Below are 20228 nucleotides of genomic sequence, written 5' to 3'. Positions count from 1 at the left end.
CCCGACAGTGGAAACACAGTGTGTTTTGGGCTCGGTGCTCCAGACCCAAGGCTATTAGCCCGACACGACCCGTTTAAAGCCCTGCTCGCACTGGCCCGACAGTGGAAACACAGTGTGTTTTGGGCTCGGTGCTCCAGACCCAAGGCTATTAGCCCGACACGACCCGTTTAAAGCCCTGCTGACACTGGCCCGACAGTGGAAACACAGTGTGTTTTGGGCTCGGTGCTCCAGACCCGAGGCTATTAGCCCGACACGACCCGTTTAAAGCCCTGCTGACACTGGCCCGACAGTGGAAACAGGGCTACTGTTTCTGCTTCTACAGCACACCGGACCCTCGCCCTCAAACACCAACGGTACTCCTACAGCCTGGTCATGTGGCGTTTATTCGGGCCACTTAAGTCGTAGAGTTTGTGAAATATTCCTATAACTTACTCAACCTCTTGTTGTTAGAAACATTTGACTATATATGACTATTTTATTTTTTTAAGAGATGCATCCATATGAAAATTTTGGCCGATAATCGATCATTCTTTTTATATGAAAGCCGATAACCGATATATTGGCCGGTAAATCTGATTACAAATTTTTATATAATTTTTGAGAGCCTGATTACAAAAACAACAGTCTCACCATTAAAATCCATGTCCCAAACACACATTATATATAATGTGCTCATTATCATTTTATGTAGTCTATATGACAGACTTGCGCTGAACCGTATTTTCCTTCAATCATATTTCAAGCAATTAAAACCCATCATGTTGAACTGTGTGTATCTGAAGTGTCTCAGCTGAAGGAAATAATCCATTATTTATCGGCTTTAATATATCGGCCAAATTTTCTCATTGGGCCGATAACGGAAACATTAACAATGAACATATATCGGCCGATACCGATATGGTGGCTGATATATCGTGCATCCCTAGACTTTTTCCTTCAGTTGAGCACAAGACACACTTTCCATACAACGGGTCAAAGGTAATTTGCCCGAATTGCCATGGAAGAAAGAAAATCACATAATTTGTAAGTCTTCATTTTCTACCCCAACCGCAGATGTGTTGATGTTGATGTAGCTTCTCACAGATGGGCTGTTGTTTTTAGTAAGCAAGTGTTAATAAAGTGACTCCCAATCATAAGGCTCTGTGGCGAACTGTAGTGCATCTAGATGTTTTCCCCGCAGTATAACTCAACATAACTCAGTTCCCCTGTTCAGCACTGGCCTTCCTCGGCTTCTGGCCAGGGTTAACCAGGTCACAGGTCACCGAAAGCAACAAAATGCACTGATGTGGGTAAAAATTGAAGTTTTTTTTAATATATTATCAGATATTTCATAATTTTCTACATTGTTTAGAAAATTCTATGACATCTAGCTGTCCAATTTCTGTCATTAAACGGGTATAAAGCTAAGAAAACGTACTTAAAGCTAGTGCTGCTTTGTCTTGGCACAGTGCACTAATAAACGAACAGCTGGTTTGAATTGCACTTGCAGATTTTTGGCTGCTCTCAGACCATTAAAGCACTAATTACTACCTTTTGGAAAGGATGTTAAACTCTTGTTGGACTTTGCCCCTTGTTTGTGAAGTAGCTGTAACCGCAAAGCAAAGAGTGTAGTGACCCGAGTCGGCGCTGTAATATTGATCTCGGTGCTCAACACCCTCGGGCCAGAGCCAGCGCTCGGGGGTTGCTCATCGTACGAGGCAGAGCATCAAAGGCCAGCCGCGTCTGAGCCGTGCACGGGCAGGAATTCGGCACACTCCCGCACCCGAGCGCTGGCTCTTTTGTTGTGGGATCCGCACTCATACACATGGTAATTAGACTCAGGCTTGTGGGGGAGGCTTGAAGACCGAGGGAAAGTAAGCGCACAAGAGATTAAGAAACGCATGTCGGCAGAAAATTGCTTCGGGAAGAGTTTTAGCATGTTTGAAAGGCCGTTTCGTGGGTGTGCCGCCCAGCGAGGTCGTCCCAGCAGCGGCTGTAGCCGAGACCAGTTTTACAGGTTCAGAAACTGGTGACATCAGACGGCCAGAGCGCCGATCAGCACCGCTCACGTCTGTTCGCACGGGTTAGATGTGTTCAGACCTCATTCTGCTCCTATTCAACAAGTTTATTTAATTTGTATATATATATTTTCTTTTATATTTGTCCTATTGTTTGTAATTTGTTTCTTTGTTCCTATTTTTGCATTGATTGTACATTATGATTGCAGTCAGCTTAAAGGGCATTAGTTGTATAATGTTGGGACTAAAATGGGAAGAAAAAGTAAATAAATTAGGATTTTTTTCATTATTTAATTTTTTTTGTTTTATTAAATGGTCTACCGCAGTCAAATAAGAACAGTAGCACAAAACGGTAAACTACAATCAAATCTATTATATCGAATTGAAATTTGATTAAAAATCGATAATTGATTTTATTTTTAATGAAATTTTCCATTCTTAAGGATTGAAAAACACACTTTGATATATAATGCAAGTTATATAATATTGATTTACAAAGATAAAAAAAAAACCTGGAGGATAAAGTTATATAAATTAAGTTAAAGTTTAGTAAAAAGTTCTTGTGTTCAAGATTTTACTCTTGTCACGACCGGCTCAAAGCCGTGGCAAATGAAAATGGAGGACATAGTGAATTGGTTTGCAAAAATAAACATTAACATGAATAGAAAAATATATAAAACAAGAAAACATGGTCATCTGTAATGTCTGTCAGTGTATGAACCACAGAAAACAAAATATTAAACCAAAGCAAGTTCAACCTAAGAACAAACCAGAGCTCCACTCAAGCTCAAACTGACCCGGAGAGAGACCTCTCCCTCAACACTAGCCAGCCTGGACTTCTACAGCGGGATGAACAGGTGGACATCGTTCCCTTGACGTCGCAGGAAGAGGAGAGACTCGTCACACTCTAAACACACCCAGTCCAGCACTCGGTGTGCTTCAGTGGCCCTTCAGTGCTAAGAGTGTGATTCATCCCTGACGGTCTGCTTGTTTAAGTGAATTGTTGTGAAACGAGTTTTTAATTATCATTAATGTACGTAGAACGGCAGCATTCTTGGTTCACGTGACATTTGACCTTTTAGTAAGAAAATTGCACGTCATCTTTTAAAAATGAGATGTTTTGTCTAATATGGGATGTAATTTTAAAGGGAGTGTAGGATTTCTGAACATCAGAGTCTCTCGAACTGATGCTCCCAGTGCAGTCGCGTCTGCTTTGTGCTGGTTTGTTCATGACATGCATTCTTCATTGTTCAAACTTATTGGCCATTGACATGGTATTTACCAAGTCGACCTGTCACGGTCATAAATTTTGTGCTGACAATTAATTGTCATGTTCGTAGAAGGTGCTTAAAATGCTTGAAGTACTTGAAAAGTGCTTGAATTCATGAAAGACTCTCTCTCTCTCTCTCTCTCTCTCTCTCTCTCTCTCTCTCTCTCTCTCTCTATCTGAAATTAGTTTAATTTTATTGATAAAACAATATTTTCACACAAAATCAGTGCTGTAACCCGTCTGATGTGGATATTTATGAGCAATATCACGCTCATAGCCATGCAAAATATCTAAGTATATGATACATCTTTCATTCTTCAGGTCAATCATATATTCATGGGAGAAAAAAATCAGTTTTTGAATAAGAATAACGATATCTTTGTCATAGTATCCTTTCAGTGGTTAAAGTAATCACAGTCATTGCTTGTGTTGCACTTTAGTTGTACCATTTTGTTTTATTAGTTTATTTTTGTTTATCTTTTTAATTGTTTTTTTTATTTATTTGAAAGATAATGATTTTGTTTAAGTGCAATCTCTGATTGTAGTCCTTGAAAACCAAAAAGTAGTGCTTAAAGTCCTTGAAAGTCCTGGAATTTCATTTTACAGTGTCTGTACGAACCCTTCATTGTGATTTACGATTTCTCTCTTTATGTTTGTCACTTATAGTGCATGCCTAACACATTACATATTTTTTTTACTTTAAATCATATATAATATAATTATAACAGAACAGGCCCATAATTAAACATTAATGCTGTGAAAATCAATATTGCATGAAGTCTAAAGCATGATCTGTTTTGTCCTCTCTGTGCAGTTACAGGAGACGGTGAAGAGGAAGTTGGAGAGCGCTGGGTCGCCTCTTGCCCGTGAACAGGTCAACGGCTTCAGCGATGGCTACCCGCCCAATAAGAAGACCTGTGTCGAGGACACACTAGGAGCTCGCAACGGGGTCTCGAACGGCGCAGTGCCGCCTCTCTCACCAATGGACACTAAACATAATGTGATGGCCAATGGGAACCACAGAGCGGAGCACAACGACGCCGGGATCACCGATAGTGGTGCGTCTCGCGGCTCGGACTCAGATTTCCGCTTGCTAAAAGAGATGAAGCAGGAGCCGGTGGACGATATATTACCCTGCATTCTCCCCACCGGGGGTTCGACCGGGAACAACAGCCTTTTCCCCGACCTCAACCTGGACGACCAGGACTGGAGTGAGATCATGGAGGAGTTTAATCGCTCGGTACCCTACGAGGACATACAAGAGCTCTTCAGCGTCAGTTTCGGTGACCGCAAAGACCCGGAGCTCACGTCCGGTGCAACTCAGAGCTTAATCCCACCGGATCTAGCCAACGTAAAGACTGAGTTCTCCCCCGCGTTCGACCAGGAGTCCTGCAACGGTTCCCCTCAGGTGAGACCCACCTCATCTGGACCTCCACTTCACACCAGCTCACCTGTGTCGGCTCCGGCCACATCGCCTGTGCAACAGACCACCAGACAAATCCCAAACCACATGATCCCCGGCCCGCCTAAAGACCTGTCCCCCGCGCAGCAGCTCCAACAGTTAGCGGCACGCGAGCAGCAGAGAGCCATATTACAAAGCCAGCAACACGTGGTTCAGAAGCCTCCGCCTCCAACGCAACAAAAACCACAGTCGCAAACGGCGAAATTCCACCCGCAACCAAACCACTCCACATCATGGCCCCAAAATACCCCCAGCCAAAGTCAAATGAGTGGGACGTTTGGGCTCGAGAAGCCGACAAGTCCTTCTCTGTACCCGCAAGACTTCCCGAACCCCAAGGCCATGCTCATGCCGAACAAGGGCTCTCCTAAAGCGGGCGCTCCGGCCGGGTACATGCAGCCCATGCTAAGCCACGCGCCCAACCCCGCGGCCCAGGCGGCCATGTTGGACTACAGCAACACTAAACCCCTGTCCCATTACGAGGCGGTGGCGTCCGGGGCTCCCCGGGGTCCTGCGACCACACAGAGCCAGAACAAGCAGAGCCAGGCCATCCTGAACCTGATGCGGCACCAGCAGATGCAGAAGCCGAGGCCGGCCGGCATGAGCTTCAGGCCAGCACACCTACAGCACGCTCCGGTGAGACCCGCTTAACACCTGAACCTAGCTTAGTTCACACAAACATCAAATTCTACCCTCAGGTCGTTCCAAACCCAAACGCACATTAAAGGATCAGTTCACTTCAGAATTAAAATCTCCTGATGATTTACTCTCCTCCACGTCATCCAACATGTTCATGTCTTTCTTTCTCCAGTGGAAAAGAAATGAAGGTTTTTGAGGAAAACACTCCAGGATGTTCCTCCATATAGTGTCTTCAATGGGGTCCAACGGGTCGAAGGTCCAGATGTGAGTTTCAGTGCAGCTTCAAAGTCTCGACACGATCCAGCCGAGGAATAAGAGTCTTATCTAGACAAACCAGCGGACATTTAATAACAGAAATACACATTTATATACTTTTATCCACAAATGCTGGTCTTGCTCTAGCTGTGATGCGACACACATTACGTAATCAGGGTGAAAGGTCAAGCGTGACGTAGGTGTAAGAACAGACCCAGTGTTTACAAAGCCTATTTCAAATGCTATTTACAAAAAAAATAAAAAATAAAAATAAAAAAAAGGTAAAACAACGATGTCGGATGATTTTGAAGCTGGAGGAGAAAATGAGATTTTTCGCCCTACATTTATAAACCGGAACACGCCTGACCTTTCACCCTGATTACGTAATGTGTGTCGCATCACAGCTACTGTAAGACCAGCATTTGTGGATAAAAGTATATAAATGTTTATTTCTGTTATTAAATGTCCGCTGGTTTGTCTAGATGAGACTCTTATTCCTCGGCTGGATCGTGTCGAGACTTTGAAGCTGCACTGAAACTCACATCTGGACCTTCGACCCGTTGGACCCCATTGAAGACACTATATGGAGAAACATCCTGGAGTGTTTTCCTCAAAAATTTCTTTATGACGGAAGAAAGAAAGACATGAACATCTTAGAAGGCAAGGAAATTTTTAATCTGAAGTGAACAAATCTTTTAAGATGATTATAATGAAGCCTGAGAGATTTATGTCGCATCAGGTAACATTTAAAACAATCTTTTTAAAAATGTTTACACAGACTTTAACAACTTTTCACAATCTATGTAGAGGATTTTTGATAATTTTCACAAAACTTTCATGGCCACCCAGAATATTTTATTGTACGAGTATCTGAACATGCAATATATAAAAAGAAAGAATAGAGCCTCTGCTTTTAAACATTTTACTCTAGCTGCATGCATGTGGGTAAGCTTCATTAAAAAAGCAACATTTTGAACAAAAAGCTGAGAAAATCACATTTTTGTCAAAGTCTTCATCCAGATGGGATTCATAACGATGATCATAAACACTGTTGGAGTCGATCGAGTCCATCAACACCTCAAAGCTTCAGTCGTTTCCTCTTCATGGGTTCAACATTTCATTCAGTAACATTAGCCAGTTTAATGCGGTTTAATGTTTGATAATTACGTTACTTCACCTGAGCGTCAGCAGTGCTTCTATCGCTTGTTTCTGCTGTTTTGATCAGGAGACTCAGTCCTCTTTCAGGAGGTGTGCAATGGCGCCCCCTACAGTATAACACTGAAAACACGGATCGCTGGGAAGTCTGTCCGTCTTTACGCGTGTGCGTACAGCACGTGTGGCGTGAGCTTCATGTCTGATCTGCAGCCGTCCACAGAAAGGGCCCTTTTGTTTGCCAGATCTCGGTCACATGTGCAATCATGCCGGAGCTTGTTTCTGCCTTTCATCTGCTGTTGCTGAGACTCATGTCACGGTGGTAGAAATGCCCCATAATGATTCGTAATAATGAGTGCTTACTAATCACTGAAGCTCACGTGTTCAGGCGGAGTAGGTCAAATGCTGCTGTTCGGTCCCAGTGTTAGAGATGCATGCTAAAGGTTGTAGATGATTGTGAATATATTCAGAGTGATGCGTCTGAATGTCTGAATGCCATTGCAGTGCAATAACACAATATTAAAGCAAGTGTCGTACTCAAACAGTGATGACAAGATCTTTCTGCATAGCCACAGTGGAAACGAGGCGCTCAGATTAGACCAAGCGGAAGAAATTATCAATGATGTTATCAGTCGAAATTGATTCTGGGAAGAAACTGTTTTCATTTGCTCAGTGTGAAAGTGTAAAAGTGAAAAGAAAGGAGATAGTTGTTCAGAGATGTCCTTGACAATCCCGTCTCTCACACCCAGCCCATCTTGTGCGGGGACAAAAACAGCTTTATTTCTCTTAATTAATGACATTTCCAAGCGGAGTATTGCTTTACAACGAGGGAATAAATTTAGCATCCACTTCAAGTGCAGTCAAAAACTCTCTAAGAGCCCTTTCATGAACCGAATAACTGGTGGGAACTCCTCATCCGCTAACCTTGAAGATCACTCTGGCAGAAGGGAGTGTCTGAGTGTCTGAGGGATAAATATAACGTCCCTCAGCGCAGACCTAGCTGATTATAACTACAATCACACATTTAGGAGGACACATCCATATAAATGAAAGTAGAAATGTAGTTAATGTAGCAGAGAGGAGAAAGAAAGTGAACGTGGACGTTGAAATGAATTAAAGCAAATACAAATCTGGATGTGCTTTATGTAACCTGAGGCCATCCTTAAAAATATTCTTGTTTGCCGTAACCCGACCGACCCTGTCAATTTACCACCGACCCAATTATTTATTTATTTTCCCTTTTAGTCCGACCGACTTGCCGGTTGTAAACTTGCGTTAAGACCGACTGATTTTTTTTTAACTCTTCAAACAACTAATACAAATGCAATAAAATAATAGTTATTAAGTATTGTGAATATAAATTGCCTAGACCTACATACAAACATAAGCTACGTTCTTTCTTTTAAATAAAAACCTGTGGCGCGTCATCTATGATTATGTTTACACCATTGGTTTACGCATCACATACGGCCTGTAGTTCGCTTCGTTTCATTCACTGTCAATGGTTCGCGCTTGGTAATGATGCTGCGGCTTTACTCTAAAGATTATTTCATTTTTATATGTTGTTGAATATGGTTTATTAAAAAATAAACATGTGAGAGCGTTATAGGCTATATGTCATGTTATAGTCAGATATGACGACACTACTGCAACACGCATCGCCGCAGATGAAGCTGAGCATCAACGTGCTATCGCAAATCAAAGTGAAAGTAAGACGCAGACGCTTAACACACAATCATCTTCATTAAATGTAAAGAAACGAAATGATCTTACCAGGGCTGTTTCCGCTTTCTCTTATTGCCGGCTTTGATTCAGAAATTTTAGCTGATGATCAATAAAATAATGCGTCTCATAACTGTTGCTTTCGGTGACGTGCACTCCTAAATCTGCATATAGCGGGAATTGAAGATCGGATTTATATCCGCAATAAACACACACATTTAGCATATGTGACCAGGTGTAAATGGAATCGTTTTGATAAATCAGACAGCAATCCGATCTGAGAAAACGCATGAAGTGGCCTGGTGTGAACAGCCCCTAGACATCGGTGAAAAATGTTCTCTCTCTCTCTCTCTCTCTCTCTCTCTCTCTCTCTCTCTCTCTCTCTCTCTCTCTCTCTCTCCCCCCCCCACCCCGAATTTTTTTTTTATAAAAAAATATATACTTTTTTATATTATTTTTTATATATATAAAAAATATATATACCTACCTAACGACCCTTTTTTTCTTTTTTTTTGCTGTTACTGCAAACCAAAATATTTTTAAGGATGGCCTGAATGATAACGCAGGAGCACAGATGAAACTGAACACACTATCTGTCTTAAACTCATCATGAAAGGGAAGTTGCGCTGGTCTTTTCTCCTCTATAGTGTCGTATATCCGAGTAAAACGCTTCTGGAACAAGAACAAATGTGGGCGGGGCTTGATTGTGTCTGTGGGGAATTGATTGGATGGTTGTGGTTTGCTATTGGCTGATCTCATGTGAGTGACAGGTTAAAGCCCCGCCCTCATCATCAGAGAAGAGAAGAGATGCTGCAAGAGGAACTTAATCTGAGTCGAGATTATTAACACTAATGATGTGACTTTAACTTTCATGAGTCATAAAGAAACTAAATCTTAGCAATTTTCTCTGTCCTTAGCACAACATTAGGGGTGTACCGACACCCTCATGCCACGATTCGATACATATCACGAGACTCTGAAAACTTGATTTTTTTTAAAGTAATTTTTATTTTAGGTGAACTACACACGATATTGATGCATTTTTGTATTGTGATATATTGTGACACAATATATTGTTCCACCCCTACAAAACAATGCATAATATAATATAATTATATATAGAGTATATTGTCCAGCTCTAGTGTTTTTTGTGGATCTGTGTGTGTGTGTGTGTGTGTGTGTGTGTGTCTGGTTCTCATGCGCCCCGGGCCTGATCAGTGTGTCTGGGTCAGGCAGCTGGTTGCTAAGGAGCAGAGAGCAGACAGCCATTCTCTTACACACACGCACACACACACACACGCACACACACACACACACGCACACAACACTGAAGTGGGGGCTGAGACTAGTCAACAGAGAAAAGGACAGAGAGAGAGAGAGAGAGAGAGAGAGGACGACACAAAGCCGTCTTTCATGCGTTTCACATCAGCCCCTCCTTCAGCTCCGGTTTAAATATAGACCATTAACCCCGTTTGCCTTTACTCTCTCTACACACACCAACTCTACACACACCATCTCTACACACACCATCTCTACACACATCATCTCTACACACATCATCTCTACACACATCAACTCTACACACATCAACTCTACACATCGACTCTTACTCTCTCTACACACATCAACTCTACACACATCAACTCTACACATCGACTCTTACTCTCTCTACACACATCAACTCTACACACATAAACTCTACACACATCGACTCTTACTCTCTCTACACTAGGGTTGGGAATCGTAAGAAATTTTCCGGTTCCGGTTCCGATTCCGGTTCCACCAAACGGTTCCGGTTCCGGTTCCCATTCATTAAAAAATATTAAAACAACTAATAAAAAAATAGTAGTATAAGGGAAAATGAGTTTAACAGACTGGTAATGTCAACAAATTCAACATATTATTAAGCAATTTTTGCAAAAAATATAATTTTTTCTGAAGGAAAATAAAAATGTCTGCATTCTCTAGAATAATTTGGGACCTCTCCTATAGCTTACTGTGTCTCCAGCAGTGGAGAATACCCTCTCAGAAGGGCTAGAATATGCTTGAATACCCATGTAAGATGTGTGTACAACAGATTATTTTTAAAATCGTTTTGAATGATTGATGCATCATGCATAAAGACTTTACTTGTTTCATTACTGGATAAATCAGCGCTCTAGCAGTTAATAAACAGAACTGCACGCGTCTTGCGGAGAACATTGTTGCTGGAGCTACTTCTCTCTATTTATGTCTATGAAGAGTCACGCAGGCACTGGGCTAACGTTACTCCGCAGCGGCTGCGATCCGCCAGTCCGAGTCTCAGCCTCAGACGTCACGCCCACAGAACGTTGGCTAAACGTCTGATGCATATGGTACACTTAACTGGAAACACTTCAGGAATGTCGAAGTCGTCATCTGATTGGTTGAATTTTATCGGATTTCCGGGGGGCGCGAGTGTCGCGTTTATTTTCGGTCCGCCGGGAAACAAAGCGCAGACGTGTGATTGCGGAAGAAAAACTGTTGTGTTTACATGAGTGACAATGAGCATTTATCAAGATCAGCTAAACGTAGGATTCTCAAAAGTATGCGAGGTTCACGGCATAGACTCTTTAAGAGATGTCCAGGAGTTTTGTTTGAGGCACTTAGTGGAGACAAAAAGAGATATTTTAGCCTGTTTGCCGACGGGATTTGGGAAGAGTATTATTTTCCAAGCCTGGCCGACCCTTTGTCAGCATTTAGAAGGATTCCCAGCAGATCCAATTTTACTAGTTGTGTGTCCCCTCCTATCTATCTTGTTTTCTTCTCCTTCTTTGATTTTCTATGCTGACTGACTTGTTGCACGCCGGTCTGTTGTTGTGGGGACATTTCCACGCCCCGAAACGTGACGCTGAACGAAACGAACTGTAATTGGTTGTTTGACATGTCGGTCAAACGGCCTTATGGGCGGGCCTTGGCCAAAGAAAGCTGCTATGAATTCCAGACCTTCAGCCGTTAGTCTGAAGGTCTGGCTACGCGAGACTAGTCCGAGTATAAACGCTTATTGCAGGCTTAACGTAGTAATTCAGGATAAGACAAAAACACGGTTTGAAAAAAAAAATATTACATATTTTGTAAATTCTGAACACAAAAAAAACATTCATGCGGTTTTTTTTTAATGTTTTGAAGCATCAGATTTTATGTTTCTACTCTAATAAACTTTTATCTCAGTACTTATGTGATCATTTGAATATTTGTAACATGAATATCGATACTGTGTGATTGTAAAGCTGTTTCATATTGACAACTGCTCTCTCTGGGTCAACGACAGCGCAAACAGATTTGAATGTTCAGGGGTGAGGTTTTTGTAATTTAGGATAAGATCGCGTGGGTGTTTGAATCTCTCTCCGTTGATATCTGACGCAAAACGTAGGCTATTTGAGGAGCGCGAGGGCTTTATTCATTACTATTTTTATGAGGTTAAAGGATAAGCTCCCCAGCACTTCAACAAAACAGCGCACCAGAACCGTTTTCGGAACCGAAACTTAGGAATTTCGCACGGTTCCGGTATTTTTTCAAAAACACTACCGGATAAGAACCGGTTCTCGGTTCCCAACCCTACTCTACACACATCTACTCTACACATATCATCTCTACACAAATCAACTCTTACTCTCTACACACATCAACTCTTACTCTCTCTACACGCATCAACTCTACATGCATCAACTCTACACGCATCAACTCTACACACATCGACTCTACACACATCGACTCTTACTCTCTCTACACACATCTACACACATCAACTCTACACACATCAACTCTACACACCAACTCTACACACATCAACTCTACACACATCAACTCTACACACCAACTCTACACACATCAACTCTTACTCTCTCTACTCACATCAACTCTACACACATCAACTCTTACTCTCTCTACACATCAACTCTACTCACATCAACTCTACACTCATCAACTCTTACTCTCTCTACTCACATCAACTCTACACTCATCAACTCTTACTCTCTACACATCAACTCTACACACATCAACTCTACACACATCAACTCTTACTCTCTCTACACAACTCTACACACATAAACTCTACACATATCATCTCTACACAAATCAACTCTTACTCTCTACACACATCAACTCTACACACATCAACTCTTACTCTCTACACACATCGACTCACTCTTTCTCTACACAAATCAACTCTTACTCTCTACACACATCAACTCTACACACACCAACTACACACATCAACTCTACACACCAACTCTACACACATCAACTCTACACACATCAACTCTACACACCAACTCTACACACATCAACTCTTACTCTCTCTACTCACATCAACTCTACACACATCAACTCTTACTCTCTCTACACATCAACTCTACTCACATCAACTCTACACTCATCAACTCTTACTCTCTCTACTCACATCAACTCTACACTCATCAACTCTTACTCTCTACACATCAACTCTACACACATCAACTCTACACACATCAACTCTTACTCTCTCTACACAACTCTACACACATAAACTCTACACATATCATCTCTACACAAATCAACTCTTACTCTCTACACACATCAACTCTACACACATCAACTCTTACTCTCTACACACATCGACTCACTCTTTCTCTACACAAATCAACTCTTACTCTCTACACACATCAACTCTACACACACCAACTACACACATCAACTCTTACTCTCTCTACACACATCAACTCTACAAATATCATCTCTACACACATCAACTCTTACTTTCTCTACACACATCAATTCTACACACATCAACTCTACACACATCAACTCTTACTTTCTCTACACACATCAACTCTTACTCTCTACACACATCAATTCTACACACATCAACTCTACACACATCAACTCTTACTTTCTCTACACACATCAACTCTTACTTTCTCTACACACATCAATTCTACACACATCAACTCTACACACATCAACTCTTACTTTCTCTACACACATCAATTCTACACACATCAACTCTACACACATCAACTCTTACTTTCTCTACACACATCAATTCTACACACATCAACTCTACACACCAACTCTTACTTTCTCTACACACATCAACTCTTACTTTCTCTACACACATCAACTCTTACTTTCTCTACACACATCAATTCTACACACCAACTCTACACACATCAACTCTTACTTTCTCTACACGCATCAATTCTACACACACCAACTCTACACGCATCATCTCTACACACATCAACTCTTACTCGCTCTACACACATCAACTCTTACTTTCTCTACACACATCAATTCTACACACATCAACTCTACACATCAACTCTTACTTTCTCTACACACATCAACTCTTACTCTCTCTACACACATCAATTCTACACACATTATCTCTACACACATCAACTCTTACTTTCTCTACACACATCAACTCTACACACACTAACTCTACACACATTATCTCTACACACATCAACTCTTACTTTCTCTACACACATCAACTCTTACTCGCACGGTTCAGTGACTCTCTTCTGTGAAACCTCTGTCTGCGTCTCGCTCTTCAGATAACACCGTTTGATGTCGACACTGACCTCGAAATACCTCTGCTGTGAGAGTGTGTGTGTGTGTGTGTTGTGAAAGGGCGTCTGCTAGCGCTGGCATCTCTCATTTATTTTTAAACCATCTTCTGCCTTGTCTGTAGTCCCGCGCTGAGGAAGCGCTCTGGATCGGAGAGAAGGTGCTTGAATTTAAAAGTGAATTTAAAAGTGAATTTTTAAAGCAGTGAGGTTTGAAACATTGAGCTGGTGTGGATTGGATTAATTATACTGTAGGAGGAGGAATCTCACAAAACCTGCCAGGAATGTGTCCTAGTTATTCTTCAGTAGGAGGAAATGAGACATTGCACCTACAGCTTAGTTGACTGGTAATATTTCCCACCCAAATTATCATTTGTTTAGTAGTTCATGCCCATCAAGTATTACCAGTGGGACCATTTTCTTGTATGCAAAAAATGTTAAAATGGTGTGTGTGTGTGTGTGTGTGTGTGTGTGTAAAAAAATGTTTTTAATTTTATTTACATCACATAGAAATTGTGCCCTCTAGTGGCCATTATCCTTTTATTCTCTACAGTGTAAAAGGAAATAAGCTTTTCCTGTAAAATCAGAAGGTTTCTGTCTTTAGTTTGATAAGAGTGGTCTCCCACTGACCCACATTAACCCTTGAGTGACCTTATGGACTCTTTTGTCTTTTTTCAGTTTTGTCTTTTTGATAATTTTGCCTATGTTAATGTCAAATGCATACATTTTGGCACAGGTGTTTATTTTTATTGGAATTTTACTATTTCACCCCCATTTCCTTTAATAAATATATTTTGCACTAGTAACACACAATAGTTCCTCTCAGGACCTTCAGGACAAAAATGTCCCCATTAAAACTTATAATTTTTAATCCCAGGGCCATTTAACTATAAAATGATGCAATCTAGTGGCTTTCATTCTGTTGGCAAGGCTTTAAAATGATTTTTTACAAAAAAAAATGTTTTACCAGATGGAGCCATTTTCTCAGGTTTTGGCTATAAAGAAAATACTAACTTTATTATGTTATGTTATATTATATGTGCTTTATTCCTGTTTTCTGCTTCTGCATATTATAGAGCCAATTGGATCAATTATGCAGTTATAATTGTGTGTGTGTGTGTGTGTTCGTTCTATGGATGTCAGAGTGTGGTTTGTATGCGTGTAATAAAAAAAATTGTGTGTGCTTGTAATATTTGAGAGAAAATATTTGAGAGATTTTTGCCTTTGAGATGGGTTAGTAATAGAGAACAGACAGGAAGTGAAATGTGAGAGAGGGAAAGGTACATGAAATCCTAGTTTACTCTATAAATGGGACCCGTCCATCGGCGCCGATACACGTTTCTGTCGGTGGGTGCCCAAATGCCCTGAGCTCTGAATGTTTCTCACTGGATCTCCCAGCAGAGTTTTCTGTTATAAACCATGGATCAAACATCGCTGACGTGGAAACCAGGAGAAACATTGTGCCATGAATGAACCACAGATCAGCAACACTCACCATGGATTTAATGTGGTAACACTAACTGTAACTGTAACTGTAACTATTGTGGTAGAAATAGTCAAACGCTTACGAGTACTACACATCTTTTCCAGCACTTCAAAACTATAATGTCATATTTAAATGTTATTCTTAATGTGATGACCAAAACATTTTATATTCATTCTTCAAAGATTTGTCCCCATTTATAAAACTAAAAGTTTCGAGATGTAGGAAAACTCACTTATTTAAAAATAAAAGATTAAATGATTATAACCAGTAGGTGGCTGCAGAGGACCGCTTATTAGCTATTTTCACTCCCTAATATCTATTTTTCACTTGTTTTGCTTTTGAACTAATATTAAGACATTATAAATGATGATAAAGTTAGTAAGCTCAGTGCTTTATTGCTACCCAATCCTCTCTGCAGAACTCAGTGTGTCCGGCGCTGCGCCCTCAGATGCTAATCTGGAGCCCGTGAACTTAAAATAAAACTGCACATTGCAATTTCTGTACGTCTATTTATAACCAAGGCATTTGTCAGTAATTGATTGATTGGTTGATGTAAGGTGTGTTCATCCTGTGCTCTTAAAAGTGTTCAGTCAGGGGCTCCAGCGCTTCACAGTTAATCTGGAGCCCTGATCCATACACATGAAAGTGGTGTACAACTGGATACAGAAATAAATAAATTATCAGATTCTCCAGCGATTGAAGCTTCTGTAGTTTGTATTGCTGATTATAAAACGGTTAGTTGCCGCCCTTGATTCTGATTGGTCAATATCTGTGTTATTCACGATAAAACACGGCTATGGCCGCTTCACCCAACGGTTCTATGTATCACTACACAACACCCCTAGCAACCACTCTTAGCAACGCAAACATATGTTTGATCTCATTGATATTGTCCATTGAAGCTTATAGAGTCTTACAGAGTATGGTGAGAGATCGAGTATACCTGCATTTACAGTAGATATAGCATCTATAGTCCTATATTCATAATAAAGAAAATCAGTTTGAATGTCTGCTGCGATATCTTATACTCTTTTAACAGTTCAGGGGTTTTCCCGTGCCATAGTCCTCTGTCAGCTGCTTCACTTCTCCGTGTTCACAAGTTTGAGTCCTTTCAGTGTAAAAGTCTTCTCTACTGACTGACTCACTCATAAAGACAGTGTTTGTCTCCATCTAATGGAGAAATAATGTGTGTAACTTCTGTTGCTGTTCTCGGTCAGGGACTATTTTTTCCAGCGGAAGGAAGGCTTTTAGTGATTTTTACTTCATGAAAGTTGCATAGATGCATATTTTTTTACTTTAACATTTGTACTGTGTGTAACCGTTTTATAAAAGCAATAAGGTACTCGAGGCTAGTGCTGTATGGTGAATAAGTCTTAGCCTAACAACGCCCTTCAGCCGGGACTTATTCACCATACAGCACCGGCTCTCGAACCCTATAGCTGACGTGACCTCTCTGTGTGTCTGCAGGACTCGGGGTCGTACCCCTCGAGCGCTCATGTGCCGGGCCCGGGGAACAGCATGACCCCTCAGCCCAGCAGCACCAGCATCACCAGTGTGCCGGGGAGCCACAGTAACGCGGCCTACATGAAGCAGATGCAGATGATGAGCCAGCAGCAGAAGCAGCTCCTGCAGAGGCAGATCATGGCCGAGGCGCAGGTGCCGCTCGCTCGCTAGCACAACACCTGAGCTAACACAACACCTGCGCTAGCACAACACCTGAGCTAACACAACACCTGAGCTTACACAACACCTGAGCTTACACAACACCTGAGCTAGCACAACACCTGAGCTAACACAACACCTGCGCTTACACAACACCTGAGCTTACACAACACCTGAGCTAACACAACACCTGAGCTAACACAACACCTGCGCTAACACAACACCTGAGCTAGCACAACACCTGAGCTAACACAACACCTGTGCTAACACAACACCTGCGCTAACACAACACCTGCGCTAACACAACACCTGCGTTAACACAACACCTGCGCTAACACAACACCTGCGCTAACACAACACCTGCGCTAGCACAACACCTGCGCTAGCACAACACCTGAGCTAACACAACACCTGAGCTAACACAACACCTGAGCTAACACAACACCTGCGCTAACACAACACCTGCGTTAACACAACACCTGAGCTAACACAACACCTGCGCTAACACAACACCTGAGCTAGCACAACACCTGAGCTAACACAACACCTGCGCTAGCACAACACCTGCGCTAGCACAACACCTGCGCTAGCACAACACCTGCGCTAACACAACACCTGCGTTAGCACAACACCTGAGCTAACACAACACCTGCGCTAGCACAACACCTGAGCTAACACAACACCTGCGCTAGCACAACACCTGAGCTAACAACACCTGCGCTAGCACAACACCTGAGCTAACACAACACCTGCGCTAGCACAACACCTGAGCTAACACAACACCTGCGCTAACACAACACCTGAGCTAACACAACACCTGCGCTAACACAACACCTGAGCTAGCACAACACCTGAGCTAACACAACACCTGCGCTAACACAACACCTGAGCTAGCACAACACCTGAGCTAGCACAACACCACCGCTCGCTCGCACAACACCTGCGCTAGCACAACACCTGCGCTAGCACAACACCTGCGCTAGCACAACACCTGCGCTAACACAACACCTGCGCTAGCACAACACCTGAGCTAACACAACACCTGCGTTAGCACAACACCTGAGCTAACAACACCTGCGCTAGCACAACACCTGAGCTAGCACAACACCTGCGCTAGCACAACACCTGAGCTAACAACACCTGCGCTAGCACAACACCTGAGCTAACACAACACCTGCGCTAGCACAACACCTGAGCTAACACAACACCTGCGCTAACACAACACCTGAGCTAACACAACACCTGCGCTAGCACAACACCTGAGCTAGCACAACACCTGAGCTAACACAACACCTGCGCTAACACAACACCTGAGCTAGCACAACACCTGAGCTAGCACAACACCACCGCTCGCTCGCACAACACCTGCGCTAAACACAACACCTGAGCTAACACAACACCTGCGCTAACACAACACCTGAGCTAGCACAACACCTGAGCTAACACAACACCTGCGCTAACACAACACCTGAGCTAGCACAACACCACCGCTCGCTCGCACAACACCTGCGCTAAACACAACACCTGAGCTAACACACACCACCGCTCGCTAGCAGAACACCTTCGCTAGCACAACACCTGCGCTAACACAACACCTGAGCTAGCACAACACCTGCGCTAACACACACCGCTGCTTTTAAACATGCTGCCTGACTAACGTTTGGGGTCGGCACGATTTTTAATGGTTTTAAAAGAAGTCTCTTCTGCTCACCAAGGCTGCATTTATTTGATTAAAAAACAAGTAATATTGTTATATATTATTCTAATGTAAATCATCAGTTTTCTATGTGAATATATAGTAAAGTGTAATTTATTCCTGTGATCAAAGCTGAATGTTCAGCATCATTACTCCAGTCTTCAGTGTCACATGATCCTTCAGAAATCACTCTAATATGATGATTTGATGCTCAAGAAACATTTATGATTATTATCAGTGTTGAAAACAGTTATTTACATTTTTATTTCATGTTTCTTGGATGAATAGAAAGTTCAAAAGAACAGCATTTATCTGAAATATAAAGCTTTTGTAACATTAAACACGGCCGTTCAAGAGTTTGGGGTCAGTAAGAGTTTTTATTTTATATTTTGGGGGAAAGAAATCTCTACTTTTATTCATCAAGGATTAATTAAATTGATGAAAAGTGACAGTAAAGACATTTATAATGTTACACAAGATTCTATTTCAATTAAATGCTGTTCTTTTGAACTTTCTATTCATCAAACAATCCTGATTTTTTTTTTTTTACTGTTTTCAACACTGATAATAATCATAAATGTTTCTTGATCATCAAATCATCATATTAGAGTGATTTCTGAAGGATCATGTGACACTGAAGACTGGAGTAATGATGCTGAACATCAGCTTTGATCACAGGAATAAATTACACTTTACTAGATATTCACATAGAAAACAGATGATTTACATTATAATAATATTTAACAAAATAGCTTTTTTTTCTTCTTTTTTTTCGTAAGCAGAAGAGACTTTAATGAATTTAAAAACATTAAAAAGCGTACCGATCCAAAACTCTTGACTTGGTTTATCAATATTTATCATTAATTACAATAATAATTCTACAGTTACGTCCACAGTGTGTCATTCACAGATCATCCTCTAGAGGGCTGCAGCCTCACAAGAGTACTGATAATCTAACACTGTTGGAGTGCTAACAGAAGTGTGTGTGTGTGTGTGTGTGTGTGTGTGTGTGTGTGTGTGTGTGTGTGTGTGTCAGGAGAAGCAGCAGCAGCTCCAGAGGCATCTGACCCGTCCACCACCCCAGTACCAGGACCAGCAGAACCAGCAGAACCCGTTCCAGCAGCAGTTCAGCACTGTGCCCTGCCTGGCCCAGCAACACCCCTCGGCCTTCCCCGAACACACACTCTCCGGTACACACACTCACCATCCTCCTGATCATCCTCTAGCCCCGTTACACCGCCTGTTACACGACAGATCAAGTGCCATTCAGTTGGACACACTAGAAATTAGTGATGACCAAACATTTATATCAAAATT

General features: G+C 41.8%; 1 protein-coding gene across 1 annotated transcript in view; it reads left to right on the top strand.

Annotated features, from left to right (window-relative positions):
- maml1 (mastermind-like transcriptional coactivator 1) overlaps positions 1-20228 on the top strand; it is a 37150-nt gene that overhangs the window by 9125 nt on the left and 7797 nt on the right. The window contains exons 2-4 of the mRNA XM_084132659.1: positions 4082-5362; positions 17021-17209; positions 19948-20101. Of these exons, the coding sequence (XP_083988785.1) occupies positions 4082-5362; positions 17021-17209; positions 19948-20101 (1624 nt within the window). The remainder of the gene's footprint in view (positions 1-4081; positions 5363-17020; positions 17210-19947; positions 20102-20228) is intronic.

Source organism: Abramis brama (genome assembly GCF_963993115.1).
Source record: "Abramis brama genome assembly, chromosome: 13".
Classification (NCBI taxonomy): domain Eukaryota; kingdom Metazoa; phylum Chordata; class Actinopteri; order Cypriniformes; family Leuciscidae; genus Abramis; species Abramis brama.
The sequence above is the reverse complement of the archived record's forward strand: the minus strand, read 5'-3'. Positions and strand labels throughout refer to the sequence as shown.